At 46.5% G+C, this 20,626-nt stretch overlaps 1 protein-coding gene across 1 annotated transcript in view; it reads left to right on the top strand.

Annotated features, from left to right (window-relative positions):
- The window catches only part of ADAMTS18 (ADAM metallopeptidase with thrombospondin type 1 motif 18), a 142,169-nt gene extending 127,386 nt beyond the window's left edge, over positions 1–14,783 (top strand). The window contains exons 20-23 of the mRNA XM_023245122.2: positions 2,111–2,296; positions 4,251–4,463; positions 7,219–7,366; positions 12,773–14,783. Of these exons, the coding sequence (XP_023100890.2) occupies positions 2,111–2,296; positions 4,251–4,463; positions 7,219–7,366; positions 12,773–12,888 (663 nt within the window). The 3' untranslated portion in view covers positions 12,889–14,783. The remainder of the gene's footprint in view (positions 1–2,110; positions 2,297–4,250; positions 4,464–7,218; positions 7,367–12,772) is intronic.
- Positions 14,784–20,626: the final 5,843 nt, after the last annotated feature.

Raw genomic sequence — 20,626 nt, 5'->3', positions numbered from 1 at the left:
ACAAGTCAGAAGTGCTCAGTGGGGGCTCAGTTTGCCAAAGGTCCCCTCAGGCACAGCGTCTGGAAGCATCTTTGACTGTCCCAACTTGGGAGAATGATGCTACCGGCATCTACTTGATAGAGATAAACATCCCACACTGTAGGGGCCAGCAGCTCAGTCTCTGCTAAACCACGGATGTCAAGCCAATTTTATGGAATAATCAAGAAGATGCAGTGCTTTCGTTGCCTGAACAATGAAGCCAGGTAGAAGTCTAGGACCACATTTCTACCATGCTTTCCTTCAGTGCATTATCCTGGAGTATTGATTTCTGATAAAGTATAGCAGTGTACTCACAAATCCCCCACAGAGTTCAGACTGAGACTTTTTGTAATTATAGAACATGGGATTTTTAAAAATGTTACAACTCTATCTGTTAAGGGAGTAAGGAGCTAGTGGTGGGAAAGAATATCTTTGAGCATGTGTAGATATGCATTAAAATGAAGGAATGTATTGACTGATAGCAGAAGGCAAGTCTAAATAGGATACGGTATTATGTCTGGTCTCATTCTTTGCAGATAAGGAGGTACAGTTTACAAGAGGAAAATTCAAGGGCTGTTTTAGCCAAATGTGTATGGTGGGCACGGGGACAAGAAATGGGGAACCAACAGTTCCAAATGGGACATCCCCAAAAGGAGCTTTAGTTCAGAATTTGCCCCACATTTGACATAGAAATATTTTGAGAGAGTATTTTATTTCCTTAGGTTTGTTTGCTTGGTTGGTTGTTTGCTAAGAGCACATGTGTTGAGAACATCATGACTAATTTGGAAGGAGTTCTTCTGAATTTATTACTGCACCCTGTCCTCCTCTTAGAGAACGGGTCTCTGGAAACCCATTCTAAAAAACAAAAACAAAAACAAAAAAAAACAACTGAAGACGTAAGAATTCTGTTGGATAAGGACCAACCATTTAGAAATGTTAAACATGAATGAAGGAGGACTTGTTTAGTGGTGCAAAGCCCTGTCTGACACCAGACACGTTTGTCTGCCTGCCCCCTCTCTGCTTCCTGGCAGCTGTTTGATTATCTTAGTCAGGTTCTCGAAGGCTTTCTGAGTCTCAGACCACCCTCCTGGAGAACGGGACCACAGCGGTGATCGCAGAGGGTTGGTAGAAGGTCGTGCGACAAAGAGGAAGATGCACCATCACGTGGGAGGCATGGAATGGATGTGTCCTGCTGCTGTAGTTTGCAGATGATGAGAGTACCATCACCATCCGTCTCCCTGAAGAATGTGAAGAGCCAGAAGTCATGTTGATCCTCTGAGCAGGCTTGGAATTGTGCCCAGATGTTTACACATTGACAAAGAGCCAAGGCAAGAGAGGCGCATCTCATATGGCTCTTCTGAGCAGAAAAGAAGGCTGGGGAGGGGACATGTCCCTTGAGGGCAGACCCGACCTGGAGCCAACACCTTCTAAGTGACCTTGGAAGTTTTTTAAGTACTCATCTGAAAGCGAGGAGACTATTCCCCACCTTTTCTATGTCACAGGGTTCTTAGGAAGGTCAAGAAAGGCAGATTCATTCGCAGACATTTGCCGAGTGCCTATTTGTTTATTCCCCAATAGTTAGCACCGAGCCCTGCCTAGAGGCAGCCGATGAGTACGAACACGAAGAGCTGGACATCCCCAATCCATTTTTGTCAATGTCACAGTCGGTTGCTATTAGATGTGTACGCATATATCTATGATGCTTCTCAGCAGAAGCACAATAATCCTCCGTAGCCAGGTGCCCAGACCAATTCTGCCTTGTGCCAGACAGGACCACGGTTCTACCAAGGAACAGGCCACATACCATTCTCCAAGTGGCCACGTGTGCTGTGAAGAGAACACCTCGTCTCCGGACCCGGGCGACCAGCAGCTACTGGGCATTGAGAATGTTGACAACGATTGCCAACCTGCATGTAAGGCCTCTGCACGGAGGAAAGATCCCTCCTGCTGGCTGCAAGGGCCTTCACTGGGCGTTTGGTTCTAAAGCTTCAAAATAGGTTTGCAAATACTTCACTAGTAGGTTCTCCGCATTCACCTGGAAGAAAATCATTTGCAACCAGCATGCAAATAAGCTTTGTTTTTCCACCTCTAGTGTTCCAAGACCTGCGGGCGAGGGGTGAGGAAACGCGAAATCCTGTGCAAAAGCCCCCCGACGGCAGAGGATCTCCCAGAGAACCTGTGCTCCAGCGCCCCGAGGCCAGAGTCACAGGAGGGCTGTGTCTTAGGACGATGCCCCAAAAACAACCGGCTGCAGTGGGTTGTCTCTTCCTGGAGTGAGGTAGGAGTTGAGATAGTACTCAGTTTGGAGCCCGATGTGAGGCTCAGTCCCATGACCCTGAGGTCATGACCTGAGCCAAAGTGAAGAATCACACGCTCAACCAACTGAGCCACCCAGGTGTCTCTTTATTTTCTGGGTTTGTTTGTTTTTTTTATATATATTCAGCTCACCCACCAGCACCCAGATGATCAAACCTTCTTCCTGTTCCACACACATAGCCTACTCATTATCCATTCTTCCCTCCGACTCTTCGGCAAATCCTGACAAAGCACACACCGCATGGAACAGGCCTGTGCCCGGGCGTTTATGGCACCACAGATAGGGTATGCAGAGTGCTGTAGTGGGGGGGGGGGTCTGTAATTCCACTGGGAGAGCTTGGGGGCCCCCCGGCCCTTCCGCCAAGAGGAGTCCTTGTCAGAAGAGACTTTCCAGGGAGCATGAGTCTGAAGGATGAGCAAGAATTGGGCAAGGGTGGGGTTGGGGGAAGGTTGTTCCCAATGGAGGGCACGCCCCAAAGGAGGGAGAGGGGAGAGAAGATAACACAGCCGGTATGACAGGATGAAGGTGGGGTGGAAGCTGAAAGCTTCATCAGGACCCCAGTGTCGGGGCCACTTAGAACTTTGAATGAAGTAGAACAACGTGATGCAAGGCAGGCCGCCCAAGGGGCAGGCAAGGCATTCGTGGGGAGGTTGCTGTAATCGGGACACAGGATGAGAGCATTCCAGGGGTGGAGAGAAGCAGAATCTTTGAACGTTCCTATGGAGGCCATTGCCACCTTCAGGCATCTGTGGGTGGAGGGGAGGTAGACCCGTGAAGATAGAAGTCTCCTGGGTTTTGGCTGGGGAAACTCGGGTGCACGCGCAGACATAGGCAACATGAGGAAAGACGCCAAGCCTGAAGTCTCTGTCAGTACCTGATGGGGCCAAGGTCTCTGCTGTGGAGAAGATTGCAGTATGGTGAGGAAAACAGAGGCCGAGGATGAGATAAGGTCAATAGTGGGGATGGTGGGGTACAGTAGAGGCAGGGGGTCCAGCCCATTGGTGCCCTTTTGTTCCATGTAAATAGTCACACACATAGCAGTGCCTCCACTCGTCTTCCCATCCATTTTCGTTAAGAGACAGTATCGCCTAAGAGCTCAATGCAGGGGTAAATCAGATGTCCCCCATTTGCACGCAGCCCTCAGTATTTGCTCCGGGGGTGACCCCGGGCCAGCCACTCAACATGGCAGAGCCTGGCTTCAGCGTCCACACAGTGGGGCCAACTGTCGCCCCTCCCTCATGGAGCTGTTGTGTGAAGTTCAGTGTCCTTCGTTGCTTAGGATAGTTACACCAAGTTGTAAGGACACCGATCCTTACCGCTTCCTTTCATCAAGGCTCCCTGTGTTATCCCACAATTCCATTTCACATACTTGAAACAAGGCTTCTCATGATTCATCAGCCCTCATCCTTCTCTTTTTCCTGTAACACCGCTTCAGGCTGGAGCGCAGTCAGGTGAGAGGCAGGGTCAAGTACAGGACGAGTGATTTGGTACCTGGTGGTTCTTCCCACTCAGCCTTCTCGAACCCTCATCTCTGTGCCCCGCCTCCTTGTCACCGACTCCACATCTTCAGAGAGGCCTGAGGTAGACCTGGACCCATAGATGACACACCCCACATGTGGACATCCACATGAACACTACAGAGAGCCCCTGTGCCCATCCTCTGCCCATCTGGTCTTTCTCTAGGAGTCAATCCGACATCCATATGGGTCCCATGGTGATGAGCTTTGAGACTTTGGGACAGTTAGCCCACATTCTTTAGTATGAGGGATGGGGTGGCTTTATCTTTAGGATCCTTGAGTGTGTGTGGTTGACCTGCCATAATCCCATCCCAGAATGTCACATAGGTGGCTCGTCTGCTCGGCAGACTTGACCGTGGAGCTCCACATACTTAATGCCTTTTTGTCCTGGCTTCTAGTGTTCGATGACCTGTGGTTTGGGCGTGAGGAAGAGGGAGATGAAATGCAGTGAGAAGGCCTTCCAGGGAAAGCTGATCACTTTCCCGGAGCGAAGGTGCCGCCATATTAAGAAACCAATTCTCGACCTGGAAGAAACCTGCCAGCGGGGGGCTTGTCCAGCCCGTCCTGAGTTCAGTGTGGCAGCTGGATGGTATTCATCGCCTTGGCAGCAGGTAAGCGCACCCAGGTTAAGGAGATGTATATTTAAGTGAGATTCCCAGAAAGGAGGGAGCCCACCGACCGTTGCTATTAGGGACCTGTCCCAAGGGAAAGAACAGAAACTCAAGTTCTGGAGGCAAAATGGTTTGTGATCTTTGGCCAGCTCCACCACCTGTGTGGTCCTGGGCCACTTCCATAATCTGTGAGCTCTGGCTTTCACATCTAGAAAATCAAGATGACAATATCTTGCAGAGCTAATGTTTTTCGTGAGTACCTAATATAAAATATTTATACTGGGCTTGTTCCATGGTGCTAAATGTTCACTATTGCTGCTGCCTCACTAAAGTCTTCTGTATTTTATTTTGAGAGAGAAAGAGGGAGGGAATCCCAAGAAGTCTCTGTGCTGTCAGCGCAGAGCCTGATGCAGGGATCAAACTCATGAACCATGAGATCATGACCTGGGCCAAAATCAAGAGTTGGACGCATAACCTAATGAGCCACCCAGGTGTCCCAAATCTTCTGTATTTTAGAAACAGTGCTCAGCATCTTGACTTCTTTGGTTTTTAGGTCATGTTTCTTTTTTTTTTCAACGTTTTTTTTTTTCAATGTTTATTTATTTTTGGGACAGAGAGAGACAGAGCATGAACGGGGGGAGGGGCAGACAGAGAGGGAGACACAGAATCGGAAACAGGCTTCAGGCTCCGAGCCATCAGCCCAGAGCCCGAGCGGGGCTCGAACTCCCGGACCGCGAGATCATGACCTGGCTGAAGTCCGACGCTTAACCGACTGCGCCACCCAGGCGCCCCTTAGGTCATGTTTCTAATAATGTGATAATGGCTACCATTTGTCAAACAGCCTGGTTCATGGGGATTTCTGTCCCTATGTTGTAGAAGAGGCAGGGAAAGCTCAGAGTTAGGCAATTCAGGCAAGGACACCCAGCTCTTAAGCCCATTAGATGTTAGAGGCACCTTTATCTCAGAAGACTTAGATGAAACTTTGGTTACAGTGGTTTGGTTCTGATTGGCTGGGATTGGTGTGGGAAGCGAAGGCTTAGAGATAAGCTGTGTTGGGGTCCTTACACCTTCCAACCAACAGATGTCATGTACATAGCCCTTCAAACAACTTGCCAGCTTGAGAGGTACCACCCACCCCATCATTAAATATGGGGGTTGGGTGGGGGGAAATGTACATCTACAGATCTGTGTCTCTAAGTATACATACACACTTAGGTATAATGATGTATGTGTGTGTCTGTATATACATATGCATCCACATGTCTTTGTAAGTACACATACACACACACATACGTATATATAATGTGTGTGTCTACCTATGTGTATGGGAAAGGATCTGAGAACTAAACCATGGAGAAAAAGAAAGTAGCATGATCGTGTATCTCTAATAGGCTAGACATCATGCTAAGCACTTTATATATTGCTATGGACTTCTTTTTCAAGTTTTTATCACCATTTACTCAAGAGATTTGGAAGTTGATTCTCTTAAGATTATTTAGACAAAAGATCAGCAAACAATTACCAACTCTTATAAAGTTTTATCAGAACAGTCATGCTCGTTTGTGTTTACATATTGCTCATGGCTGCTCTCATGCCACAAAGGCAGAGTAGTTGCACCAAAGACCACGTGGCCCACAAAGGTGAACATCTGGACTATCTTGACCTCTACAGAAAAAGTTTACCAACTTCTGGTTTAGATGATGTGATGATCATATAGCTATATTTGAATTTGGTGCTAAAATCCAAAACTCAGTCTTTCCACTCCCACGTGTTTTTCCTTCCAAATACCAGTTCATATAATGATGCTTGTCCAGAATGAAGACTTCACCTATCTGCAAAATAAGAAAAAGAATGTAGTGAATTTAAAAAAAAAATTTTTTTTCAACATTTATTTATTTTTGGGACAGAGAGAGACAGAGCATGAACGGGGGAGGAGCAGAGAGAGAGAGAGAGGGAGACACAGAATCGGAAACAGGCTCCAGGCTCTGAGCCGTCAGCCCAGAGCCTGACGCGGGGCTCGAACTCACGGACCACGAGATCGTGACCTGGCTGAAGTCGGACGCTTCACCGACTGCGCCACCCAGGCGCCCCTGTAGTGAATTTTTAAAAGCAAAACAAAAAATAATCAGGGTAAAAGGGCTGTCTTGTTTTTCCCTGATATTATAAAATATCTTTCCCTATGTGTCTGGAAGAACTAAAAAAAGTTGATAGTCCTTGTTAGCCATCTATTTTCTTTTTTTTTTTAATTGAAAAGCAAAATCACTGACTTCTGGGAAACACCCACCCACTGTGCCAACTCAGAATTTGGCTGGCCACCGAGGGCATGGTTCCAAAGCTTCCTTGGATGAAGTATTATTTCCTTGCTGTCCTAATTCTGAACTATCTCTCCCCCAATACTGCATCTGCAGAGAATATCTGGAATTATTTAAATACCGTGATGAGTTGCCTAGGTTTCTGCATTCTTACGGCAGCTTCCGTATTTCTGGGAGCTCTCTTCTTTATGAGTCACTTAACTGAAGACACATTCTCTGGGGCGAGATAGGCAGCATTCCAATCAGATCACCTAGCTCCTGTGTGTTACAACAACCGTGAACTTGAGCACACATACGGGTCTCTGGCCAACTCCCATTTTGCCAGCAGGCCCCCTGGACATGGCATGAAGCATGGAGATCCCTTCTATTTGACATCACTGACCTCAGAAAGGACACCCTCCAGCCAAGTGTTGCTGACTCCTTCCTCTTTCCTTCTTGTGCAGTGCACGGTGACCTGTGGAGGGGGCGTCCAGACCCGCTCGGTCCACTGCGTCCAGCAGGGCCGGCCTTCCTCCAGTTGTCTGCTCCGTCAGAAACCTCCCGTGCTACGAGCCTGTAACACAAACTTCTGTCCAGCTCCTGCAAAGAGAGGTAACAAGCCCTGTACTCCACTCACTTTTACCAAATCGTCAGAGAGTTTTCCAAAACTCCATCGTACGTGCTTGTGCCCCTTATTCCTAGAACAACTCTGGGGGGCGCCATTCACATCACCATCTGTGAACAGTGCTGCTCAGAGGCATACGAGGCACAGATCTGGGGCAGTTCCTGCCCCAAATGCTTATTTGCATGCTTGTGCAGGGAAAATCTCATTCTGTGCTAAGGCACTTAGCTATTAATTCTTACTTTGAAAGGGGGAAACAGTCATCTTGCAAGTCCATTTTCTTTTAAAGTTATTTTCGAGAGAGTGTGCGCACAAGTCAGGGAGGGGAGAGAGAATCTCAGGCAGGCTCCGAGCTGTCAGTGCAGAGCCAGATGCGCGGCTCACACGCACAAACCGTGCGGTCATGACCTGAGCTGAAGTAGGACGTTTAACCCACGGAGCCACCCAGGCCCCCACAAGTCCGATTTTAAAAACTGTTTTAGTTGAACAAGCAAACGAAAAAGTAACCACCACGCACCAGCGACTGTACCAACCAGTGGGAATGCAAGCGTGAACAGGAACTGGGGACACGGGTGACGTTCCGTGAACATTCTTCCTCCTGGGACCCACCTTAGATGTTTCCTTTGTTACCGTCCGTTTAAATGAAGTGCAGGTGTGCTGGTGGAAAAACGGGAAATTGAACGATCTGGGTGAACTGTGCTTCTTTTTCAGTAGCCCAACTCATTTTGAAGAAATCTAACACCAGGGAATAGTTCCTCCCCCCTAATCAGATTTCTTTGTGCTAAAGAATTATTTTCCACCACGGGCCTGCTGAGTTTGCTTTTCATCCGATCGCAGCTTTCCCAAGACTGCTTCACTTCTTACTCCGTGCTTCCCAATTTGTGGTGAATCAGATTCAGAACTGTCACTCAGATCCTCCCCTGTCCCTATCCCTTCGCATTTTATCTCTAAGACCCTTCGCTCCAGGCTCTGGGCATCAATTTTCCCTCCTCTGCACGCTCTCCTTATCTGAGGCTTGCAACCAGAGAGAAAACTAGCAAGATAGTAGCTGCTCAGAGCCCTGTCACCTCCAGGGCATTGCTGGAATTCTGCAAACCCGCAGGCTTTCCAAGCAGACAGGTTAACGGGGGAAAGAAACACACCTTTTGAGCAAGTAGTCCTGTTCTTGCAGACTGTCTCCTCCTTTCTTCCCCATCGGTGATTGCTCCTTTCTCCCCCGTTAGTCAGATGGCCCCAGACAAACCCACACGTGGACAGAATCAGAAGTGCAGGCCCCTTACGTACTCAGAGACAGAATAAAGGACAATGGTCGATCATGCACATTGCTCAGCAGTTCTCTCCTGGGCAGGAGTTCAAGGGGAGGAGAGCCAAGACATATGTTAGGTCCAAGATTAGTGGGGAGGCCCTTGGTGTCATTATCTTACTCGTCCGGCACCGTGCCCGGCCCACCATTGGTGCTCAATGTGTGTTAAAAAAAAAGATTGTGCATCAAGCACGGTGAGGTTCTCTACTTCACTCAAAGCTGGGTCACTAGGCATCTGCTCTATATCCCTAGCATTCTTCTAGGGACAAAAGAACAAGGCAACATCCTGTTCTTAAGCTACAAGGAGTCAGTGTCTCAGAGGAGGAGGAAGCTGCAACACGAAATCTAAGTGGAGTGTTTACCAGTGTTATGATGGAGGTTGGTTCTTCATGGGTTGCAGGGATGGGGGCCGTGACAGATGACGGTATGAAAAAGGTTTATTAGAAGGACCTCTCTCCTTGCCTCTGGACTAAATCAGGTCTCTCTAGGCAAGAGGAGTCAAGTAAGAAGGCAGGTATGAAAGACACAAGTCTAGGTGTTTCTTCTTGGCCACGGTTGTGGTCTATGGTTTTACAAAGTTGGAGGCCACGTCCCGCCTCCCCCAGAGAGAGTGCCATGCCCAAGTACTGCCCGGTTCATCTTCCTTCTTAAGTCACTGGCAGGGTGACCATGGGTGGAATTTGAGTGTGTCTTCTGGTAGTCAATTTCCAACGAAGTAAGTCAATGAGAGAAAGAAATACCATATGATTTCACTCACATGTGGAATTTAAGAAACACAACAGATGAACATATGCGAAGAGGGTGGGAAGAGAAGAGAGGGAAACGAACCACGAGAGATGTTTCACGATAGGGAACAGGCTATGGGTTGAGGGAGGGAGGTGGGAGGGGATGGGCTTTAAGGAGGGCACTGGGCCTTGTAGCTAAGTGATGAATCACTGACTTCTACTCCTAAAACCAATATTGTACTGTATGTTTACTAACTAAAATTAAAATTTTTAAAAAGGAAAAAAAAATTAGTGGGCAGTAAGTAAATCCATGGTGACCAAGGAAAGAAATGGCAATACTTTGAACCTCCTCTGAGACTCCCATGATGGGCCATGCACACCCATGGGCAAGGTTTTAAACTTTCTGAGCTATTTATAAAATGGAGAAATGCTGCTACCTTAAGATATTATGGAGAGTTTTTCACATTTACTGTGAACCAGGAACTGTTCTGGTGTCTGATTGTAGATAGAATGATGAACAGAATGGGCAAAGCTTCCACTCTCCTCTCTGGAAACAGACAACAAACCAGTAAGTATACAATGTCAGATGGTAAAGTAGAAAATAAAACTTAAGCAGAGTATGGAGCACAAGAATGACTGGGGGTGAGGAGGAGGAGGGAAAACCCATTCAGATGGGCTTGTCACGCAAGGCCACCTGGATGATGCGATATTGGAACATGGACCTAAAGGCAGGTGAGCTAGGTGTGTATCTAGAAGGATAGTGTTCCTGTCAGCGGGGAGAGCACATGCAAAGGCCCTGAGGCAGCAATGTGTGACTCTGATCAGGGACAGCAAGACACCTGGAGTAGGACGTAGAAAGCAGACAGGAGTTAGGTGATTAGCTGAAGCTTGTCCTGGAAGCCTTGTCCGTCATTGGAAGGACTTGAGATTTAACTCCAACTGAGGTGGAAGCCGACACTGAACTTCCAGCCCAGGAGCAGTGGGATCTGACTTGTGGGAGGATCGCCCGCAGTTACCCAGAGAAGAAAGAGCACAGGGCCCAGGGCCGGAGGAGGACTTGTCTACTCTGGTTCGGGAGAAGTTCCCACTGGAGCAGTGGCACTCGTGGGAGTGGTGGGGTGCCAGGAACATTCTGAAGATTGAGCTTATAATATTTGTCAGTTGTTGGCATGAAGGATGGGAGGCAAAGAAAGAGGGCGCCAAGGTCATCCTCAGCATAAATAAAATACCTGACTGACAGCTCAGATAACCAGCGATTAGTGATCAATATCCCAACCGTGATGAAACACAGGGCTCATATCGACGGCACAGTGATACGCCCCACTTCTGCTTCCGGACATACCTTGAGCTGATAGCACGAGCTGCGCAAGCCTGCTGAAATCCCATTCTTCTCCCAAGAGGGGTCCATAAACCGTGCAGTTAGGACCGTGGTTTTAGGGGCCAGTTTTGGTCCTGATGCGGTGTCTCTGCAACTCAAACAGAAGCTGACTCAGATGTGCATTGATTGAATGGGCTCCATGCTAATTGATTGGGGTATAAGATACTGTACAAGTATATATTTAAAATAATGGATGTAGCTACATCTATATGTGTACATATAGGCAAACAGAGTTTGGATGGGTCTTCATCTCACGTCTGGCTTGGATCCCTCAGGTAATAGACGCCACACCCTTCTCCTACCAGCAGCACCCCTCCCCCACCCCTGGTGGCCCCATGTCAGTACCTATGACCATTCTTCTAGACGCTCAGGGCAAAAAGCTTATCACCATCCTTGATTCTTCTTTCTTCTCTCGTACCTTTACCAGCCTGCCAGAAAATTCTCTAGACTCTACCTTCGAGATCTATCCAGGAGTTATTGAAAAGGAAAAAAAAAAAGTCACTGCTACTTCTCCTTTATACCCAAGTTGAGACTTTGAACTGGTTGTTTCAGCTGTAAAAACCAATTTGTTCAACAAATCCTTCTTGAGCAGCTACTCTGTGACAGGCACTAAGCCTTGGGAATAAAGTAATGAAAACAGTGGGCAAAAGCTCTGCTCTCAAGGATTTTACATTCTAGAGAGGAGCCAGACAATAGGGAGGCACAGGATATGATGAGTGCTCATAGATCACTGTAGAAAAATAAAGCAAGGTAAGGAGTAGGGAGGGCTCTCTGGGAGGCCACAGAGCTTGCTGCTTGTAAGAGGGACTCTGGGAAGGCCCTACTGTCAGTGACCTTTGAGCAGAGACTTGGGATCCTGGGAGAAACCACATTTTTCCTGGCATGATGGGCCATGAGCCAGGTGGCCCGTGTCAGGGAGGGAAGAGAGGACGAAGAGGAGGTCAAGTGTTAGTGGAGAGACCAGTGGTCGGCCATTTTGAGGACTAAACTTTTCATTCCGGGTGGACAGAGGGGCCAAAAGGAGAGTTTAGGGCTGAGACCCGGCATGAACCGACATACATTTTCAAAGGATCAGCGGGGCTACTAAGGGATGGGGGTCCAGTGGGTGCATTTTAGGCAGAGGAATGAAGGCATGGGGAAGGAAGTGTAGGCAGTGCTGAATCACAGGGAGACAGGATACAAATAGGGAGCAATGGGAAAAAGAAACAGGAGAATGGAGAGCATTGCGTGCCATGTCCCAGGGCCCAGAGCAGAGCCGTTGAAGGAGGAATGTGGAAGGGACGTGGGTGGGTACCTAGGGGCAGTGTGGGGCTTGGGGCCAGGTGTCTCTCGAGCCTGGCATGGAGGAAGGGGAAAACACTTCGAACCATGAAGGAAAAGTATTTAGGGTAGACCATAAATACTTTTTTCAAGTCAAAACTCCTTGAGAATCCAGTACAACAGCGAGGCCCTGACCCTAAAATGGACACGGCCCTTCTGGTTGGGAATCCCCGATGCCCAATGTGCTCCATCCAGCCCATAATCAAACGGGTTAACAAAAGACGTCAGAAAGGACTGGTGTTGACTTCAGTTCACTTAACTGCAACTTGACTGTGGGATTTGTTTAAATCAACAGAGTGTTGCAGCTGGGCCTCAAATCCAGGTGTGCTGACTCCCAGTGTATTAGACCAAATCGCAGCCCAACCCCTAACACACTGTTCTAGGGAGGCAACGTGTAGCTCCCAGGCTACTGGGAAGGATCACCCATGAATCTCTGGCTGGAAAGGGCGTGGCGTTTTTTTAAACACCCATCCCCCCCCCCCCCCCTTAACATTTAGGTAATGGTCACAGCCCCTTTTGATGTCTTAATCTCCCTTCTCCCACCCTCCCAGCCAAATCCCAGTATATAACGAGCAGAACCATTCAGAGACAAAAGGCATGCGGGCTCTCACTTAGAAAAAAGGCTAAGCTCTCTTTGATGGTGTTAATTTTTTTTTTTTCCTCACTGCAGAAGATCCATCCTGTGTAGATTTCTTCAGCTGGTGTCACCTCGTTCCTCAACACGGCATCTGCAACCACAAATTTCACGGTCATCAGTGCTGCAAATCTTGCACGAGGAAGAGCTGACCTTGACGCCCTCCCTAACACCGCAGGGCCAGGGTCTCACCTCTCACCTCCGGAGCTCGAAAGCTGAACCCTGCAGACCACTCCTGCATGGCTACAGCAGCCCCTGGGGAGCTGGCTCTCAAGAACAGACAGGCTCCTTCTCCAAGTCCCAAAGCACACGGTACTCCGAAGCACTTGAAGATGGGAAGCAAGGACCCATCTGACTTCCAAGAGAAATGACAAAAGAACGTTTTTGATTTGCACTGTTACAGGAAAGAGGTGATGAGTCACATTGAGATACGTCACCTTTTAATTTTGACGAAGAATCTGGTCAACTCTGGGAGAGACACCCCCCCCCCCACCGCCCTTGAACTTTAGAGTGTTCCATGGCAAGGACATCTGTTTCGAAACGGTTCTTGAAGACTTAGATCCAAGACTGAGCCTTGGAGCAATCAAATACGGATGGAACACCTTGCTTAACCGTTATTCGGAGCTCACAGTTGGATGGACGCTGTGGCCAGCCCGAACTCGGTTACACAGGAAGCCAAATGGTGCTCATAACTGTGCTTGCTGCTGGACCAACAAGCTTCACGTTATGTTTATTCAGTGTGAGTGTGTTGTTTTTATTATTTTGTTCAAAGTATATCCTGCTTATAGAGAGTCTCCAAGACTAAAATTTACAACTTGAAAAGTGTTCTGAGGAATATTCTGAAAACAGGGCAACTTGGACTATTTAAGAAGATCTCCGTTGAATTGAAATTACAATCTGAAAAAAAAAAAAAACCACAAAACTTACATCAAAGGCCAACGTTGACGTCCCACACATTCTATGAACCTCGTAACTCTTGGTGCTAGCTGAACAAGGACACGGAGCCTCAAGTCTGCTCTTTGGGAATCAGAATTGGTGAGGTGTTCATTTCTGGTAAAAAGCAAGGAGGAGCTAAGTAGCAAAATCACAGTGTTAGACCATCATTTATAATGTTCCCTACATATCATCAGGGCTGCTTGGAAAATTAAAGACCACTTGTGGTTGTTCTCCTACCAACTGTCATGTTTAAAATTTCCCTAAGATTTAGTTAACAACGAGAAAAGAGTGGCAATAGAAAACCCATCTGTCTTCTTGCTATGTTAATATTAATAAATCATAAGCCAAGACCCTTCAATAAATATGAATATTTTATAATCTTACAGATGATATTTTCAGTCATCGGAAGCCAGCTGTTGATAGGCATTAATGAGCTTAAAATTGTTCTCAGTTGGAAAATACCACACTATTTTGCCAAAACCAAAGTGACTTACAAGATGGAGTCCTTCTGTAATTTTTTGAGATGTGGTTAAAAAGGGCATATTTATATAATTCCACGCTATTCCTCAGTTTCTTTGATGAATGGAACCCAATTTTACTGCTTTCTCAAGTCTCAATTCAAACAGGGTTTGCCAGCTCAGCACCACCAACTAGACAGTGGTTTGTTAAATTTAGAACATCCTTCGTTCCCATTCTAATTAAAATCATGCCTTCTTGAATCTCAGAGAAATAATGATTGAATAGTCTCTCAAACCACTTGGCTTGGCCTAGAGTAGCAGCCATTTTATCATCAAAAAAATATAGTTCCACATCCCCACCCCCTTGCCCTCTGAAAAATTGCAAATTATTCATTTCTTTATATAATGATCATTTTATTATTTTATGGAAAAATTAATTTATTAATAGCCTATTCTTATGTGTTCTCACTTGCTTCTCTAAGTGATATTAATTCTGAGGAAAAATGATGAATAAAACAATGGGTTATAGAGAAAAGTCAAAATATATGTGTAATATTTAATTATTTTATAAGTTTTATAATAAAGTGTTCTGTTTATCTTTGAGATTTGTTAAGTTCTTGAATAAATTTGAAGTCAAGTTACTTCCAAGATGATTTAACTGTGTAAGTGTTGATTAGGAATTTCAGAGAGTGGCTTTGCAATGAAAGGTAAGACACTCATTAATTGGTTCTTCTTGCTTGTGTATGAGAAAATTAGAAACCACCAAATGCCAGAGGGAAAGAGAGGAAGATTTACCATTTTTTTAAAAATTTTTTTTAACGTTTATTTATTTTTGAGAGAGAGAGGGAGACACAGGATCTGAAGCAAGCTCCAGGCTCTGAGCTGTCAGCACAGAGCCCGACGCCGGGCTGGAACTCACAGAGCAGGAGATCATGACCTGAGCCGAAGTCGGTCGCTTAACCGACTGAGCCACCCAGGCGCCCCAAGATTTACCATTTTATGGAGATACTCAGTTATTTTTTTCCTGCTCTAATGCTGTTTCAATGTTTGTGGAAACCATCCAAGTTAGCTAGGTAAACCTACCATAAGTATAGTTGGTTTTCTCTCTCCTTTGTTTTTTGCATTTGAATAGCATTCTGGTGAAGCCTTTCTTTTTGCAAAAAAAAAAAAAGGGGGGGGGGGAAGGAAGGAAAAAAAAATTAAAACGCAATTATTTCAGATTTCCCATGTTTGGAATCATCAGACCAGCGGAGAACAAAAACAATCTGGGCACAGTCCATCCAGTTGACCTGAATATATAATATTTTCCCTACATATGTGATTTTCTGTATCTATACATATACACATATATTTGTATGTGAATATATGTATGTATGTGAATCACTTAGGCATGCAGATCTTTAAGAGGATTTTAACATGAATTATTGCTATCTGCCAATGGTTAAGAATGAAAAAGAGAATAGAAGGCATGTGAAAACAGCAAAAGAGAGGGGCGCGTGGGTGGCTCGGTTGAGATCATGATCTCATAGTTTGTGAGTTCCAGCCCCCCCTTCGGGCTCTGTGCTGGCAGCTCAGAGCCGGGAGCCTGCTTCCGATTCTGTGTCTCCCTCTCTCTCTGCCCTTCCCCTGATCGCTCTCTGGCTCTCTGGCTCTCTCTCAAAAATAAGGTATTCTTGTACCTTTTGGTAATAAAAGATTAATGAAAGCAACCATATATTTAGTTTTTAGAGGACTCCAGGGACTTTATACATGTGTGTTATCTCTTTTCATCCTCACAACACTCTAGGAAGATAACTATTTTTTTCCCTTTGCAGACAAGGACTCTGGGATTCAGAGATCACATATTTCATCCAAGGTAGCCAGAAGAGTAAGTTCCATAAAAAACAAACATTTAAATTGCTCATTTCAGTTAAAGATAGTCACTGTAATTGGTTTAGATCTGGAAAAAAATTTCCTATCTGGAAAAAAAAAAAATCCTCAGCGAGAACAGGGGAACTGTTCAGAGTTCCTTGGCAACATTCAGGTTAGCATCACCAAGCTGAAGATAAAGCTGGAATTTTCTGTCACTAAGAGGATTTTTATCTTTATTCCTCATTGACATTTGTGCATAGCAAAGGAAAACTGTACCTATTTAATCGTTCCTTTTCCTGATAGACACGGAGAATCACGATGTAAGTGACTTTTGTTCAGATTTGTGTGTGTAGAGAAGCCGTTGCCAGATGCAATATCCAGAATGCACCTTTCTGTGTTCAGTTATTTAGGCCAAGGAATGGCAAACTGCCTCCCCTCTGCACATAACCACCATCCCGTCCGAATGCTACAAAGCCGTACCTGCAAGCTAAATCGTTTTCCTAAACTGTCTTTAGTGCGGGACGCAGTTGAGTTCATAATCAGGTCATTTAATAACGAGAAGTGTTTACATAACTGCTGGTTGTTTTAAGGGACTTGGAGGTTCAAAGATGGTTCCTCGCATCCTAACTGGGCTGAAAAAGAGGCTCTAGTGTCTAGGAAAAGCAAACCCTCTAGGCCACGTCTCCCCAGTCCTCCTGTTGCTTGCCACCCCTCTTTCCTCCTTCCCTGCATTGCCTTGGCCTCCCCGTTGTGGCTGCCTCTATCCCATTCAGGTTAGGACACCACCCGACATGACCTAGGGTGGCGCCATGATGCCGATACCGCGTGCCGGACCACTCAGGATGAACACTTGGCACTCCGTGGCCCTCCATCCTATGGCGAACAGACTTTCTAAACTGTGTGGTACAGAGTGCTACTTTCACGGTGATAAATAAAAGTTAACCGAGCCCTTGAGAAACGGTCTTTGAAGGTGAACCAGGGCCAGAGGCTGTTCCTGCTGGAGACGAGGCCCAGACATGTCTCTCCCTCTGACTGACTCCCTCCTCTCTCTTCTTTTTATGTGGCTGGAGCACAGGAAGGACCGAGCAGCCCCGTCTTGTCAGAAGGCCAAGCCGGCCCCACTGTATTTTAGCACAGTCCTCTGTTCCATATACCACGAGGCTGAGTGTCTCCCCTTTCTTGGAAAGAGCGTTTTCTCTCCCCAGCCCCATCCCTTTTAAAAGCCAGGTTGGATATAGATTAAGTCTGAGGACAATAGTTTCTAAATAATTAACCACATGACAATCACTTAAGGATATCTGATACATTCCCAGACCCCATTCCAGAAATGTAATTAATTGGAGGAGCAGGGCCTGGGAATTTATATTTTACAAGGCAGTCGGGTTTCTCCAAGGAAAAGCTAATTTTGGAACCAGTGGTCGAGGGCAAATAAAGAAAGTTCCTTGGGTCTGTCTTCCTTGGGCACAAGAGTTCCCTCACCACAATGCCCTCTAGCGCAGCTCCGCCTTGGCCTGAACTGATCTCGGCCAATAAGAAAGGGGGTTTTGCCTGCTCTCACCTTCTGTGTATTTCACCTGGGAAACTCTTGGGCCTGGAAATTGTGGGTCCAGAAGGGGACTCACAGGCAAGGACCAGTTCTCTGGTCATCTTTGTCTCAGTTTCTTTTTAGTAGTAGTATTTTTTAATGTTTCTTTGAGAAAGAGAGAGAGCTACAGAATCCAAAGCAGGCTCCAGGCCCTGAGCTGTCAGCACAGAGCCCGACGCAGGGCTCAACTCAGGAGCCCTGAGATGGTGACCTGAGCCGAAGTCGGACGCTCAGCTGACTGAGCCACTCAGGACCCCCTGTCTAGGTTTCTTATTCCCAACCAATGAGGGTAGCCCAGAGCAGGGTTTCATAGCCCAGAGTGGCCGGAACCGCGGTGTTGAGGGGAATCGTCCATTTCTCTCGGGCAAGCACTCACATGCGAGAACTAGTTACTGTGTTTTTTAACCAACAAAGGGCAGACGACAGAGAAGCCAACGAAATCCCCATTTGAAGGTGCTTTGTGGCAAATGACTCCCAGGGCCTCGTGTGCACGTGCACGGAGAAACCCTCAGTGCGCGAAAAATAGTGATCGTGAGATCCAGAGTCAAGGCAGAATGAAGACTTCCGTCCTATTTCCTGCCGGGTCACTGTGTGCCAAGAGGTGGATTCATCGCTTGGATGAATCAGGGCCGGCTGTCACTTGCTTACAAATTGCCAGAGATGCTGTGGCTGACTCGAGCCAACGGAAATGGTGACTTCGGCTTGGGTCCAACAGGACAAAAAGACAAAGCCCTTGGCAATGTCAGGAAGGGATGCTACAGCAATGCCTTCAGCCACACGGAAGCATAAACAAGGTAATCCCATGGTCCCTCAAACTGTGCTGTTGCACATGGGCCTCTGATTTTTCTTAGTGACTCGTGAAGGTGCAGGCTTGTTGCTTTCTTTTTTCCATACTGGCTCCAGGTTCTTAAAATGAAATGTCTCTTTATATGTCTGCAGAGTCCTAAACCAATAGAGGCATAATTGTCACTGTACCCAGCAAGCTTCTTCCTTTGTTAGGATGCCCACATTGTCTAGGGTTTTTATTACTCGCAGATAGGTCTGCTGAGGGGGCAAACGCTTCACGTTTTCTTAAAGGGGAGTATCTCTTTTCCTGCCAAAGGCCTCTCTGGCACCCTGGTGGAGTCTGGCACTAACATTTTCTTTTGCACGGTTTTGCTATCCAAAATATATTCCCTCTTTCAGGAAGCAATGATTGAGCACCAACTCTGCCATGAGATCCGAACACACGAAATAGATTCGTTCCTGACCCCTGGGGACGGACTGGTGTTTGAAAACACGGGAGGCTCATCCATACAATTAGGCAACGGCCCAAGGTCATACAGTCCTAAGATTGTTTTTTTTTTTCTTAACTCCTCGCTTTTACCCTCAACCCCAGTCACTATTTGATAATGTGTGTTTTCAGGCTGTGTTCGTGCCACAAAGGCTATGATCCTATCACATGCGTAAATCAGGATCATGCAGACTGCAGACTTTTTTTCCCCCTTCAAAAATAATAAAGTCCCCAAATTAGAGCATTAAGTAGAGAGTGGCCCACTTGCAAATTATTGTATAGGCATTAAGGAGGGCGCCTGGGAGGCTCCGTCAGTTGAGTGTCCGACTCTTGGTTTTGGCTCAGGTCATGATCTCACAGTTCATGAGATCGAGCCTCGCATCGGGCTCGGCATGGACAGTGTGGAGCCTGCTGGGGATTGTATCTCCCCCTTTCTCTCTGCCCCCTCCCCTGCTTGCTCACTCACTCTCATTCTTGCTCCCTCCAAATAAACATTGAAAAAAAAGAAATTAAGAACTAGAAGAAGATTTCAGTATTTCTCTCTCTCTCTCTCTCTCTGTCTCTCTCTGTCTCTCTCTCTCTCTGTCTCTCTCACAGATGTAGACATGGAGAACTAAATATTTGAGGGCCTTTCCTAAAATTACGCAGTGAGTTAATGGTAAGTCTAGGTGTAAAGTCAGTTATAGTAATCTTCATGCAAGTACCCTTTTCACTGTGTTGTAAAATACTGATTTTTTTTTTTTTTTGATAGGCAAATGCTTTTATTGCATTTAAGGACAATTTCAATGAGTAGTAAATTTCAAATAGAAACCTGATAAGAAACATTGCTGACTTCATGTGCTATAAACTTACATTCCCCTCCTCCAAAAGAAATACGTACTTCAGAACCAAGAGAAGCGTAACAAATATTGTCATATTTCCTCTATGTAGGACAAAGGTGACCTCCTAAAAGTAAGAGTTGTTACAAATATCTGACCTCTTCCCTCTCCAATAGTCTGAGCCATTACTTTGCCTTGAACTATGAATTAAGAATGATGTTGGGGGCTCCTGGGTGGCTCAGTTGGTTAAGCGTCCGACTTCAGCTCAGGTCATGATCCCACTGTCTGTGAGTTCGAGCCCAACGTCAGGCTCTGTGCTGACAGCTCAGGGCCTGGAGCCTGCTTTGGATTCTGTGTCTCCCTCTCTCTCTGCCCCTCCCCTGTTGATGCTCTGTCTCTGTCTCAAAGAAAAAAAATTAAAAAAAGAATGATGTTGAAGGTCACAAACTCTGTAAATATACTAAAAACCACCAGATTGGACACTTTATTTTTTTAATTGTTTATGTTTATTTATTTCTTAAAGGGGGGGGGGGGCTGTGGAGAGGGGCAGAGAGAGAGGAGACAGAGAATCCCAAGCAGGCTCCACACTCTCAGCACAGAGCTCAACACGGGGCTTGATCCCAAGAGTCATGAGATCACGACCTGAGCTGAAATCAAGAGTAAGATGCTTGGCCAACCGATCCACCCAGGTGCCCCCGGATTGGACACTTCAAATGGGTATATTTTATGGCATGTGAATTCTATCTCCGTAAAGCACTTTAAATTAAAAAATAAGCAAGGTGGTGTGAAGATCGTGGAGTAGGATCATAGACAGAAAGATAGGCAGGGAGGGCAGAGACCTGGTCTAATCAGGACACACACCCCTTGGCACAGCAACCCACAAATAGGAGGGCTGTCACAACCGCAGAGGCCCTCCGTGAGGAACTGAGGGGTCTGAGCCCCGCGTCGGTCTCCCAAGCCCCGCGAACC

This window comes from Felis catus, chromosome E2 (assembly GCF_018350175.1).
Source record: "Felis catus isolate Fca126 chromosome E2, F.catus_Fca126_mat1.0, whole genome shotgun sequence".
Lineage (NCBI taxonomy): Eukaryota > Metazoa > Chordata > Mammalia > Carnivora > Felidae > Felis > Felis catus.
The sequence above is the reverse complement of the archived record's forward strand: the minus strand, read 5'-3'. Positions and strand labels throughout refer to the sequence as shown.